General features: G+C 35.0%; 1 protein-coding gene across 2 annotated transcripts in view; it reads left to right on the forward strand.

Moving 5' to 3' along the window:
• KCTD8 (potassium channel tetramerization domain containing 8) overlaps nucleotides 1-13536 on the forward strand; it is a 268583-nt gene that overhangs the window by 149658 nt on the left and 105389 nt on the right. The window contains exon 2 of one of the 2 annotated variants that reach the window (XM_057546984.1): nucleotides 7027-7065. The exons of the other annotated variant lie outside the window; for it this stretch is intronic. Within the exon in view, the coding sequence (XP_057402967.1) occupies nucleotides 7027-7065 (39 nt within the window). The remainder of the gene's footprint in view (nucleotides 1-7026; nucleotides 7066-13536) is intronic. 2 annotated transcript variants of the gene reach the window in all.

Below are 13536 nucleotides of genomic sequence, written 5' to 3' on the forward strand. Positions count from 1 at the left end.
TTACATAAATAAATAAATAATGCAAAGCCTAGAAGAAATTAAAATTATTAACTAACAAAGATTTAGATGTAGAGGGGAAGAGAAATGAGAGGTTGCAAAAATTTCCTAAATTTTTCATCTTTTATAGGTGAGGAGTAATAGAAATCTAAAGTTGGTGAATTATATAATACAATTTTAAATGTAATACTTGGCAACAACCTCCAGATAGCCTAAAAAACTAACAGGGATTGATTCTGGAGTAGAGAAGGAAGATTTTAAGTTTTTAGTTTTATTTTTTATTACTTTTTTCATAGTGTCCTTGAATTATTTCTATTATAAGCATTTAAATATAAAATTTAAATGATTTACTCATGATATATTCATACAATGGAATATGATGTCATTAAAAAGAATAGCATGCATGTCTATGAACTGATAGTGAAATATATCCACAATCTAATAAATAAAATAAATTACAAAATATAGAATACAATCCCTAGTGTATAAATATGGGTATAGGTGTATATATTTGTATATAAATATACATATATATGAATGGTGAATGTCTGGTGTAATGAATGTCTGGTGTAATGCACACCAAAGTGTTACTAAAGACTTCTGAGGATTGAGATTTCATTGGTGAAGGAAACGGGACTTACTTCTTACTTAATGCACACTTCACTGCTTGGATCAGATTATAAGGAACATATAACTTATGTAATTAAGCAAATAAAAGCTATTACTTGACTTCCACGACATTGCATTTTTTCTTACTACTTTTCTGTCCATTCCTTCTCAGACTGCTTCATATCTCAGCTATATTCTGCTGGTTACAAATCTGAATTAATAACCCAGATATCTTCTGGAACTTCAGCCTAATATATCTTAACTACCACCAGCTGCATCTACTTGTATGTCTCACATCATCTGAGACACACATTTCCAAAATAGAATGTACAATCTCTGTGCTTTACCTCACCAACTCAAAGCAACTGGTACTGTTGTCTAGTTTGCCTTTCTTTATTATGAATGAGACCTCCATCCCACCAGGTGCTCAAGCTAGACCTTGGGATGACATCACTAATTCTCCATCTTCACGACTGACTATATCCAATCAAACACTAGATCCTATCCATTTAATCTTCTGCTCTCTTGAATTCATAAATTTTTCTTTCTTCTACAACCCAGTTTGATTTAGGCCAAAATGCTTACCATATTTTACATGACCATTTTTATCTCGCCATTGGTTTATTTCATCAGCCCTATCTATCTCTCATGACTCCTTCCTTGCTCGTTCTGTTTCGTGAAGGAGAAGCTACCTTTATTTCCCTAACTTTGGCAGGTTTCCTTGCAGGCTTTTGCAGGTGTTGTTTCTGTATTGGAATTTCTTTCCTCACATCTCTGCCAGGCGAACACCTGATATACTTTTCAGGTCAGAAATTAGATGTCTGTTCCAAAGGATCCTGTGTCTATCCCTCTTTGTCTCATAGGTATTTATTTATCTACATCTCCTAGTAAGGTATGATCATATCTTCATTACCTAAACCAGTGCCTGGTAAACTATAAACAATAATAATTTTGTATTAAATGGATTAATCAATGATATATGTCATTCTTCTAGACAGAATCTGACTTACAGATGGAACAAATAAATGACAAACCAACTCATTGCTAAGGATTAACAAGGAGGAGAAAATTTTCATTGAGGAGTTTATTGTGAGCCAGGAAATACTGTTGCTTCAAATTAAACAAAGTACCAAATTAGAGAGCAATTTCATTTAAGATTATAGGTACCCTACCAAGGCCAAATGACTGACCTGCTTCAGGATATTTGTAGCCCAGGGGCCACATGACCACATGGCCATCATGTTTATTATGACCTGCTGTAACTCTAGAGATATATCTCTGTCTGTTGGTGTGCTCACTTAAATGCTTTTTAACTCACATGCACCAAATGGTGCTCACCCCACATTTGATGCCACTGATGCACAGAGATTTGGGGAACACACACTAAGAAGGTGTTACTGTTCACTGATTGGAGCTCGTGGGCAGGTCACAGATACATATGTCTCCAGTTTTCTTAGAATTCTGCAGAAAGTATGCTTGGGCTAGGCATAGCCGTGCACACCACAGCACTGTGTTACAAGAAAGTGACCCGCCATCCTGCTGCTCTCATTTTATGTGAGATGAGTCTGAAAGTGACCTCAAAACTGGGAGAAAACAGTCTGAGTTTGGATATATAGTCTGAAACAGAATATCAGAGAGTGAGAATGCCAGCTGCCTGCCAAGTGGAGGCTTTGGGTAAAATGAAGATTTTGCACATCACCCCTTGTTGGGAGAGGAGGAAAACCCTGGTCCCAGCTGGCTCATTGCCAGGCAAATTCAGGGGCGTATCTGGATCATTCATTGAACAAACCTGTTTGCCTTCCCACAAACATTATTGCATATACAGAATAGCAACAATAAGCAAAAGAATCAAATAATGAGTTCTATGCTGTGTGTGTACAGAAACACATATTTATGCATAAAGAAAGTTGTAAAGGAATGCATAGCAAACTTCAATCTTAAAGGTGGCAGAGGATAGGGTATAAGAATGCTTTCTTCATGCATCTATGTAAATTTTTTTTCTTTTTTTTTATTGGAGTATAATTGTTTTACAGTGTTGTGTTAGTTTCTGCTGCACAACAAAGTGAATCAGCTATATGTATACCTATATCCCCTCCCTCATGGACTTCCCTCCCCCCATACATCCCACCCATCTAGGTCATCACAGAGCACTGAGCTGTACTCCCTGTGCTATACAGCAGGTTCCCACTACCTATCTATTTTACGCATGGTAGTGTATATATGTCAATCCTAATCTCCCAATTCATCCCACCCTCCCATTCCCCCTCTGTGTCCACATGTCCATTCTCTATGTCTGTGTCTCTATTCCTGCCCTGCAGATAGCTTTATCTGTACCATTTTTCTATATTCCACATGAATGTGTTAATATATGATATTTGTTTTTCTCTTTCTGACTTACTTCACTCTGTATGACAGACTCTAGGTCCATCCACATCTACAAATGTCCCAATTTCGTTCCTTTTTAAGACTGAGTAATATTCCATTGTATATATGTACCACATCTTCTTTATCCATTCATCTGTCGATGGACATTTAAGTTGCTTCCATATCCTGGCTATTGTAAATAGTGCTGAAATGAACATTGGGTACATGTATCTTTTTGAATTATGGTTTTCTCAGGATATATGCCTAGCAGTGGGATTGCTGGGTCATATGGTAGTTTTTTTAGGGAACCGCCATACTATTCTCCATAGTGGCTGTGTCGATTTACATTCCCACCAGTAGTGCAAGAGGGTTCCCTTTTCTCCACACCCTCTCCATCGTTTATTGTTTGTAGATTTTTTGATGATGGCCATTCTGACTGGTGTGAGGTGATACCTCATTGTAGTTTCGATTTGCATTTCTCTAGTAATTTGTGATGTTGAGCATCTTTTCATGTGCCTCTCGGCCATCTGTATGTCTTCTTTGGAGAAATGTCTATTTACGCCTTCTGCCCATTTTTTGATCGGGTTGTTTTGTTTTTTTTTTTATATTCAGCTGCATGAGCTGTTTGTATATTTTGGAGAGTAATCCTTCATTAGTTGCTTCATTTGCAAATATTTTCTCCCATTCTGAGGGTTGTCTTTTCATCTTGCTTGTGGTTTCCTTTGCTGTGCAAAAGCTTTTAAGTTTAACTTTACTCTCTAGGTGCATCAAAATGCACTTAGGAGTTAGTTCTGTAGTCATATATAGTTGTGTCTTCTCTATTGCTATTTTTTTTTAGATTTTATACCATAGATAATTTTCATTTACTATTACATTAAAAAATGAGTGAACCATTGAAAGGAGAAAAAGACATAATCAATATTAATCATATGTATTTAATGTCCCCTAAAAAAATAACCAATCATTGATCTCCAGTGATTCAAGTCCTGACTTGAATGGCCTTTCTGTTTGCAAATGCAGTTAGAAAGTCTAGTCAGTTCAATTTAATAGTCCCATCAAGTGAGTTATCTGGCTTAGAACCCCCCCACACTTGTTGAGAACCTAAATGTCTATTGAAAAACAAAGATAAATAAAATACCCCCTCTATTCTCAAAGAGCTCCCAAAGAGCAAAATATGTCATTTGAAAAATCTCTAGAGAACATTTTCCAACATTTAACTACTTCAAAATCTGAAAATATACCTCTCCCCACAGTCACATTTTATCTAACTTTAAAAATTACAAATCAAGACACCTGAAATTCAAAAGAGAAGTGGATTTTGGAACTGAGAGGGGAAAGTGATAAGGAATAATTATGACCCTTTATCTCTGATAGGATCCACGTGGGCACTCTGGTTATAACCACAGGTCTCCTTCAGTTTATTCACTTAGATCAGCCCAGTTAAGTATCCTTTGTGATGATGACATGAGATTACATAATGACAATGAGGAAACCAAGAGGAATAAAAATATAGTATTTAGCTTTTAAAATTCAAGTTAGGGGTTTAGAGATGCAAATAAATTACTTTGGCCTTTTGTTTTGCAGATTCTGAATTACTTGCATTTCAGTTTCATACTATAAAGCACATTCGTTTTTTTATCCCCTCCCTTTGGATTTGCTTGGTAATGCCATGTTTTGTTGAATGTTAAATACTGTTATGTTTTTACTTGGGTCCCAGCATTGTAATGACAGGCTTTCCTTCTGACTGGCAAAGGGGATGGTGTTCCTAGTGTCCATTGCGATGGACATACTATGGTATTTGTTGGTGACCTTTGGATTTCAAAATCTAACTTCCTTACAATAAAGCTAAAGTGGGTAGCTTTATTTGCTATATGTAAATATGGTTTGAGGTTGAATGAGCAATTTTCATTTTCATTTGACTGATTTGGATGCAATGTATAGACAGGAAGATTATCTACCTTTGTGGTGAAAGAAGCTCCTCCTATTAACATGGAAAATGATTTGGAGATTGCTGGTAACACTATGTAAGATAGGAAAGTAAGAGAGAAAGGGAGTTTATTGTAGATATTGTCTTTATTGTCATTTAAGATGTGAATATAAAATAATTTTGAAAATTTTGGAGGAGGAAAATGTTGGAGAAAGGATATTTGAACTAAAGGCTATTCATGTCTGTAATTTCAAAGATTGGTTGGAACATTATTTATGGAAGAATTTGAAGGCCTAACTGGATCTTAGAAAATTATTTACCTTAAGAGAAATCACCAAGCCTGAAATTCAGACCTATATGAGAATAATATAAAGGAGAGAGAAATCGGGGGTGTAGACGTGTGTGAAAGATGAGTATAGAGCAGCTCTGTTTTGGAAAACTGATGGTGTGATCTATACATAACATTTCATTCAGTGGGGAGGAAATGGGTTTCTCAGAGCTAATCATTTCTACTGAATCCAGGAAATAGTTGACTTATGTATAATTATACACACAGGCACACACAATCAAAAATTAAAAAATTCCTTACAACATCGAGACTGATCAAATCAAATGATTTTCAGAAATTAAAATAGTATTTAAAATTGAAACGTGTCTTAATCACATTTGCAGTGTCTCTGCGCAATGGTGGTAACTAATTATGTTGGGTTCCTTATGAATCTGATCAGTGTTCCTTGTAGTACAATTAAAGGAAGATTAGTAACTGAAACATTTCAGAGTTTAAATTTTTATGATAAAAAAAGCCTATGATAGTGAGGTAGTTTGTTTCTTTTCACTGAAAGTGTTTAACCTGCAATGACAATGGTTTAGACCATACCAGGAGGCATTAGACATTTGCTTGCTGAATGATGTGTTAACCATTTGTATTTTTATTCTCATTTTTAGTATTTCGATTATTTCATAAAACACCCTGGTGCCTTTCTTATTGTAGCACTAAAAATTGCTCAGTGCAACACCTCATTACACTTAGTGTTTCTTGGTCTAGAAATTACGTACTAAGAAATTATGTACTGTTTCTATATTCAAAGCTAGGTTGTTCACAAAGTCTCCATTGTACAAGCAGCAACTATACTATCAATTTATTTATTTTATTGGGCTACAAATAATTGAGTTTCAGGTTGATCTCTAAAATGTCAAGTGTTTGCAAGTGGTACATATAAACAAAAAAGATTGTATTTATTCTCATTTGGATTTAATTTAGTAATACCAGGCCCCATGCTTTTAAAAAGAATATTCTTTTGTTTTTGTTTTTTCTTTTAAAGGATCTCTTCAAGGGCTTAGAAGTCTCCAAATGATATAAATCCTATGATCAGATTGCCTTCAAAGATTCAATACTCTGTTAAGCAACTGTTCTTCATATTATTATTATTTTAATAGATGAAATTATTGGATAACTATATTTTAAAAATCAAATTTTGAGAATTGGGAAAAGGAGATTATGGGAATAGTCTTGTGAAATGTATTATCTAACTTTCTGAAAGTCGTAATTAGCTCCATTTTGTCTCAGCTATACAATTCTGATAGTATGAATTGCTGGATATTTTATAAGATAATTAAATAAAGCTGAAAGATTTTACTGGGTTTCCAGAATATTGTCAATGCTCAGAATAATACAATTTGTAAGGTATATATCTTCCTAAGAGACTTTAAATTCTGTGAAATATTACTTTTAAATCATTGTATCTAACATAGTTTTGAAATTGAAATTAGTTTAGGAGATCAAACACCTGCTTTTAAATGTAAGACTTAGAATTCTTCAGTTTTGTTTGTCAAAGATGAGTCAAGGTAATGTACGTTATTTGTCTGGTATTTGATTAAGATCATTATTCAATACAATTATGTTCTTTAGGTGCTCTATATTAATAATTGCCACTCCTGCTCAGACTAGGATTAATGTGCTATTTTGGGGCAGTGATTCAACATTTCTCTCTTCATATTTTATTTAAGAAAACTTTTAGTGTTGTAGTGAATGTTATTTGATAGTCTGCATTTTTTGTTATTGATTAGTATATTACTTTACGTTTAAATTGCAATCCACGTTTGATTATTTTTATCTTTCACTTTGTAAGGAAGAGGCCCTAAGCATTACACAAGATATGAGCATAAATGTAAGCATATTTACTTTCCTTTAATAGTATATTTAATCCTTGTAAACATTACAACCTTCTCAAAACATGCATCCATAATTTCAAACTAAACTACATACATAATGAAATATTGTAATATCAAATCATATGTATATTGAACAAAGAATGGATCAAATTCCATATTGTTTTTCCTACTTACTCCTTTTCAATTTACGTATTACTCTTTCTGCTAGGTTATGATTAGTATACAATCTATTAAACCAGAAAAATGAGATTTAGGCAATCTTCTTAATGAACTGTCTGAATATGGGACACGTTCTACTTTTTTAGAGGAAAAGAAGAGGTTTTGTTGTAATTTAATCTCTACCATGGGCAGAGATTAAGCGCTTATACCATGGGCAGAGATTAAGCACTTAACTAGCACTTGCCGATTGATTGATTAAATGATTGATTGTACTACACTAATATCAGTTTGAAAACTTTGTTGCCATATCCAGACATGAGATATCACATACACTTAAATGTTCTCTTTTTTCATCTTGACCCATAGAAGGTTTTATTTAATTTATAAATGTAGATCACTGAATTATATATAAAGGAGCACCTGCATATAATGGGACAATTTTGTATCTACATATAATAGCAATTAAATACGAAAAACATACAAGGGATGTATTTCAGTATATAGAAATAAGCAATAGTGACTGTAACAGTTGGCTGTATTCGCATGTTTGTAAGTTGCTTAAGGAAGTGATATTAACTTTTTGTAATTAATAAATCTGTCTTCTGTCTGGGTCTCTTTAAACTATTATACACTGAACTTCTACACTATTTTAATATTATGATATTTCACTAAAGATTTTAATTTAGGTACATAGATTAATGAGTGATAAGACTATGCATTGTGAAAATATTTATGTACACTCTGTGGCCTATTTAATGATAATTTCTACTTTGCTCATCATGTCAGTTGATATAATGAAAAGCAGCTTGAATCAGAATGTTTTCTCTTAGGGTTAGAAATTTAATTATGCAATTAATTGGAAAATAAGTTACAGTGGAAATAATCTTGTGTTATACCCAGTGTTCTATTATTTTTTTATATAAAGGTTCACATTGTGTTTGTAATCTGACATCACAATGATGGTATATTGACCTTCAATAAGTATGTGTCATTAGACAAAACATTGAAAATATATACATCTAGTATTGCACTATTTTCTAAAAATGATATTCCTCTTGAAAATAATAATGCGTAAACAAGTATAGGATGACTCCACAATGTGAAGGTGTTTGGGCATTTCCCATAATATAACAGATCAGTTTTAAACAACAGATATAGATGAGCTGGCTTAATTCTAACTCTGTAAATTTGATTAATTCTGGGCACGATTGCAAAGAAAGTACGTGATCATCATTACTAGAACCTGAACATGGGCTTGGAAGGCCTCTTGAGTTTCTCCTAATCTGATCTTCCACTTAGACTAACAGCCCTTCTACAATATCCCTAACAAACATTCACCAGATTGTGGTGAAATTCTTTAGGGATGAGGAACTTCATCAACTAGCTTTGATTGGATCAATCAAATCAACTAGCTTTGATTGGATAACTCTTAATAAAAATATCCTTCCTTATATTGAGCCCAATTTTGTTCCTTTATAACTTTTTATTACTGTTCTTGTTTTTGGCTGTTTTGGTTACATAATTAATTATGTATTTGAAGACAGCTGTCAAGCCACTCTCTCCAGTTGAAATGTCTCTGATATCTTTAACCATTCTTTATATCTTTTGGTTTTTCAGACACCCTAGGCATTCTGGTGCTTGCCTTCTACTGAAGATAATCCAATTTGTTAATTAGAGGCTTGTCTTTTCCTTTTCTTTCTTTTCTTCCTTTTTTAATGATATGTGGCAGAGAGTGCTAGTTACCTATTAAAATCCATTTTTTCTTCTTTACTAACAGAACGCCAGTTTTATTGGAGACAAATTCAATAAAAATTCATAATTTCTTAGCTCCCCAAGATGGCCACTCACATATTTTCTGGCCAATCATATTTAAGTACAAAATGGCTACATTCTCCCTAAAAATGCCTTTACAGGGGTATTGACTCACATTGATGGACCTTTTCTTTTACCTTTCTTCTTTCTGACTGTAATTCAGAAAAAAAGAGGTGGATCCATCATCTTGTGCTAATGAGGCAACAAGCACTCGCTAAGAGTGGCTGAACAGGAATATTGAAGGTCAGTAGATCTCAGATTGAAATGGAGCAGGACCCTGTGGTCCTTCCCCGCCATGTCCTCCACCTGCCTTTTGTCTGTGGAGAAACTTTAGCCAAAGAATAAGTTTGATCAGAGACGTGAGAAAATATAGAAGCAAAGGATAACAGTCCAACAGGACTAAATAATAATAGTTTAGTCATTAAGCAAAGTCAAGGACCTTTAGTTCTCAAGGGCTATAAATGATATTCTGAGCCGTATCCTGTGAGCTGTCCTGTAGACACTGAAACTCCCACCAGGTGGAAGAAGTTAAGTACATGATGACCAGACTGTAGCCATGACATAAGCTGCCACAATTCCGAGAATTGGCCTCAAAGATATGGGAACAGGGGCTTCCCTGGTGGCACAGTGGTTGAGAGGCTGCCTGCCAATGCAGAGCACATGGGTTCGAGCCCTGGTCTGGGAAGATCCCACATGCCGCGGAGCAACTGGGCCCGTGAGCCACAATTACTGAGCCTGCGCGTCTGGAGCCTGTGCTCCGCGATGGGAGAGGCCGCGACAGTGAGAGGCTCGTGCACCGTGATGAAGAGCAGACCCCGCTTGCCACAACTAGAGAAAGCCCTCGCACAGAAACGAAGACCCAACACAGCCAAAAATAAATAAATAAATAAATTAATTAATAAATAAAAAAAAAGATATGGGAACAAACTGACCCTGGAACTGAAGATTAATTGTACTTAAAACAATCAAGAAGATGCTGATCAGACCACCGCATGACCAATTTCAAGGTGACTGTCAGAGCTGAGTGTGCTGTCTCTGCCTGTAGCCCCTCCCTCTGCCTATAAAAGCTCTTGCCCACGGGTTGGGGGGGTGTCGGCCTTTGGACACAAGCCTGCCCTCCCATCCACCACCCCCCCCCCACATTGCTGGCATCCAAGATAAGCAAACTTTCCTTTCCACCAACCTTGCCTCTTTATTGGCTTTTGAGCAGCGAGCAGCCAAACCCCATGTTACATCATTTACAAGATGACACTGTAGAACTGGCATACCACCTGTGAATTGCCTATCTCTAAATTGCTCTTGTGAGAGAAAAAGAATTCACTAACTTGTTTAAGCTACTGTTAGGGTTTTTGTTACATATAGCCAAACTCAATGTCTAATACATTTTTTAAAAATATAGCTCTGGAACTAAGGTAATGCTGAAGACATAGCCTGATATGGTGATCATGCCAAGATGGGGGCATGGTACTTCTAAGGGTGCATATATAATTTTAAGTGATACAGTACACTATGTGCTTAGGTTACATTTATTGTCCCTTATAATTCTCAGGTCTTTTTTTTTTTTTTTACATGAACTACGATTCAGCTTTGTCTTCTACTATACAGATATGATTTTTAAAATTTAAAATACAAGATGTGCCACAGAGGGAAAACACAGAGCTTTTGGAGTCAAACAGAACTAAATTTTGGGCCTATTTTTCTTAAATTCTTTGCCTCTCATTTCATTTTTTTTTTTAATTGAAGTTTAGATGATTTACAATATTGGGTTAGATGCCCCTCATTTTTTTGTCATCTATAAAATAGGGTTGTAACCATCGCTTCATTAGCTTTCTGTGAGATTAAAAAACACAACAACAACAAAAAAACATAGTACTGTGAACAGCACATAGTAGGCCATTTCATAGAAAACAAGCATTTATTGGTCTTGAGTCAGGCCTTGAGTCAGCCTACCCAGACCTTTGGCAATCTTAATTCCATTCTCTATTATGTTAATTTCTCCCAACAGTGTATGTCCTGATCATTTGATGTGAATATTACACATGATTCTTCATGTAGATATGATAGTAGGTGAATAATGAATTATACATAGCAATGTTCTTAAAATTTAATGTGCCTGTGAATTACCTGGTCATCTTGTTAAAATGCAGTTTCTGATGCATAGGTTTAGGGTGGGCCTGAGATTCTGCATTTTTAACAAGCTTCCAGGTAATAGTGGTCCATGGATTACACTTTGAATAACAGGAATATGGATAACTTTATGATTTGGGCCTCCATATTACAATTTGTGAAAACACAGAAACTGATTTTTAAAAATTTTTTATATTGATATATGATCTGTGCAGCTGGCAAAGCATGAGCTAACATGAAGATGTTTAAAGTATATTAGGTTCTTAAGGAACCTACATACTGTTCTCCATAGTGGCTGTATCAATTTACATTCCCACCAACAATGTAGGAGGGTTCCCTTTTCTCCACACCCTCTCCAGCATTTGTTGTTTCTGGATTTTCTGATGATGCCCATTCTAACTGGTGTGAGGTGATACCTCACTGTAGTTTTGATTTGCATTTCTCTAATAATTAGTGATGTTGATCATCTTTCCATGTGCCTGTTGGCCATCTGTATGTCTTCTTTGGAGAAATGTATATTTAGGTCTTCTGCCCATTTTTTGATTGGGTTGTTTGTTTTTCTGATATTGAGCTGCATGAGCTGTTTGTAAATTTTGGAGATTAATCCCTTGTTGGTCACATCGTTTGCAAATATTTTCTCCCATTCTGTGGGCTGTCTTTTTGTTTTGCTTATGTTTTCCTTTGCTGTGCAAAAGCTTTTGAGTTTAATGGGTCCCATTTGTTTATTCTTGTTTTTATTTGCATTAGTCTGGGAGACGGATAGAAAAAGATATTGTCGCGATTTATGTCAAAGACTGTTCTGCCTATGTTTTCCTCTAAGAGTTTTATAGTATCCAGTTTTACATTTAGATCTTTAATCCATTTTGAGTTTATATTTGTGTATGGTGTTAAAGAATGTTCTAGTTTCATTTTTTTACATGTGGCTGTCCAGTTTTCCCAGTACCATTTATTGAAGAGACTGTGTTTTCTCCATCGTATAGTCTTTCCTCCTTTGTCATAGATTAATTGACCATAAGTGTGTGGGTTTATTTCTGGGCTTTCTATCTTGTTCCATTGATCTATATTTCTGTTTTTGTGCCAGTATGATACTGTTTTGATGACTGTAGCTTTGTAGTACCGTCTGAAGTCAGGGAGCCTGATTCCTCCAGATCCATTTTTCTTTCTCAAGAGTGCTTTGGCTATTTGTGGTCTTTTGTGTCTCCTTACAAATTTTAAGATTTTTTGTTCTATTTCTGTGAAAAACGCTGTTGGTAATTTGATAAGAATTGCATTGAATCTATAGATTGCCTTGGTTAGTATAGTCATTTTGACAATATTGATTCTTCCAATCCAAGAACATGTTATATCTCTCCATCTGTTTGTGTCATTTTTGAATTCTCTCATCAGCATCTTACAGTTTTCGGAGTACAGGTCTTTTGCCTCCTTGCGTAGGTTTATTCCTAGGTATTTTACTCTTTTTGATGCGATGGTAAATGGGATTGTTTCTTTAATTTCTCTTTCTGATCTTTTGTTGTTAGTGTATAGAAATGCAACAGATTTCTGTGTATTAATTTTGTATCCTGTAACTTTACCAAATTAACTGATGAGCTCTAGTAGTTTTCTGTTGCATCTTTAAGATTTTCCAGATATACTATCGTGTCATCTGCAAGCAGTGACAGTTTTACTTCTTTTCCAATTTAGATTCTCTTTACTTCTTTTTCTTCTCTGATTGGCATGACTAGGATTTCCAAAACTATGTTGAATAAAAGTGGTGAGAGTGGACATCCTGTCTTGTTCCTGATCTTAGAGGAAATGCTTTCAGCTTTTCACCATTGAGTATGATGTTAGCTGTAGGTTTGTCATGCATGGCCTTTATTATGTTGAGGTATGTTCCCTCTATGCCCACTTTCTGGAGAGTTATTATCATAAATGGGTGTTGAATTTTGTCAAAAGCTTTTTCTGCATCTGTTGAGATGATCATATGGTTTTTATTCTTCAATTTGTTGATGTGGTGTATCACACTGATTGATTTGTGGATATTGAAAAATCCTTGCATCCCTGGGATAAATCCCACTTGGTCATGGTGTATGATCCATTTAATGCACTGTTGGATTTGGTTTGCTAGTATTTTATTGAGGAATTCTGCATCTATGTTCATCAATGATATTGGCCTGTAATTTTCTTTTTTTTGTGGTATTTTTTCTGGTTTTGGTATCAGGGTGATGGTGGCCTCACAGAATGAGTTCAGCGATTTTTCTTCTTCTGCAATTTTTTTGAAATAGTTTCAGAAGGATAGGTGTTAGTTAACTCGTAAATGAATAGATACACTATATATATATATATATATATATATATATATATATATATCTGAATCACTTTGCTGTACACCT

The sequence above is a fragment of the Balaenoptera acutorostrata genome, chromosome 5 (genome assembly GCF_949987535.1).
Source record: "Balaenoptera acutorostrata chromosome 5, mBalAcu1.1, whole genome shotgun sequence".
Taxonomy (NCBI): Eukaryota; Metazoa; Chordata; class Mammalia; order Artiodactyla; family Balaenopteridae; genus Balaenoptera; species Balaenoptera acutorostrata.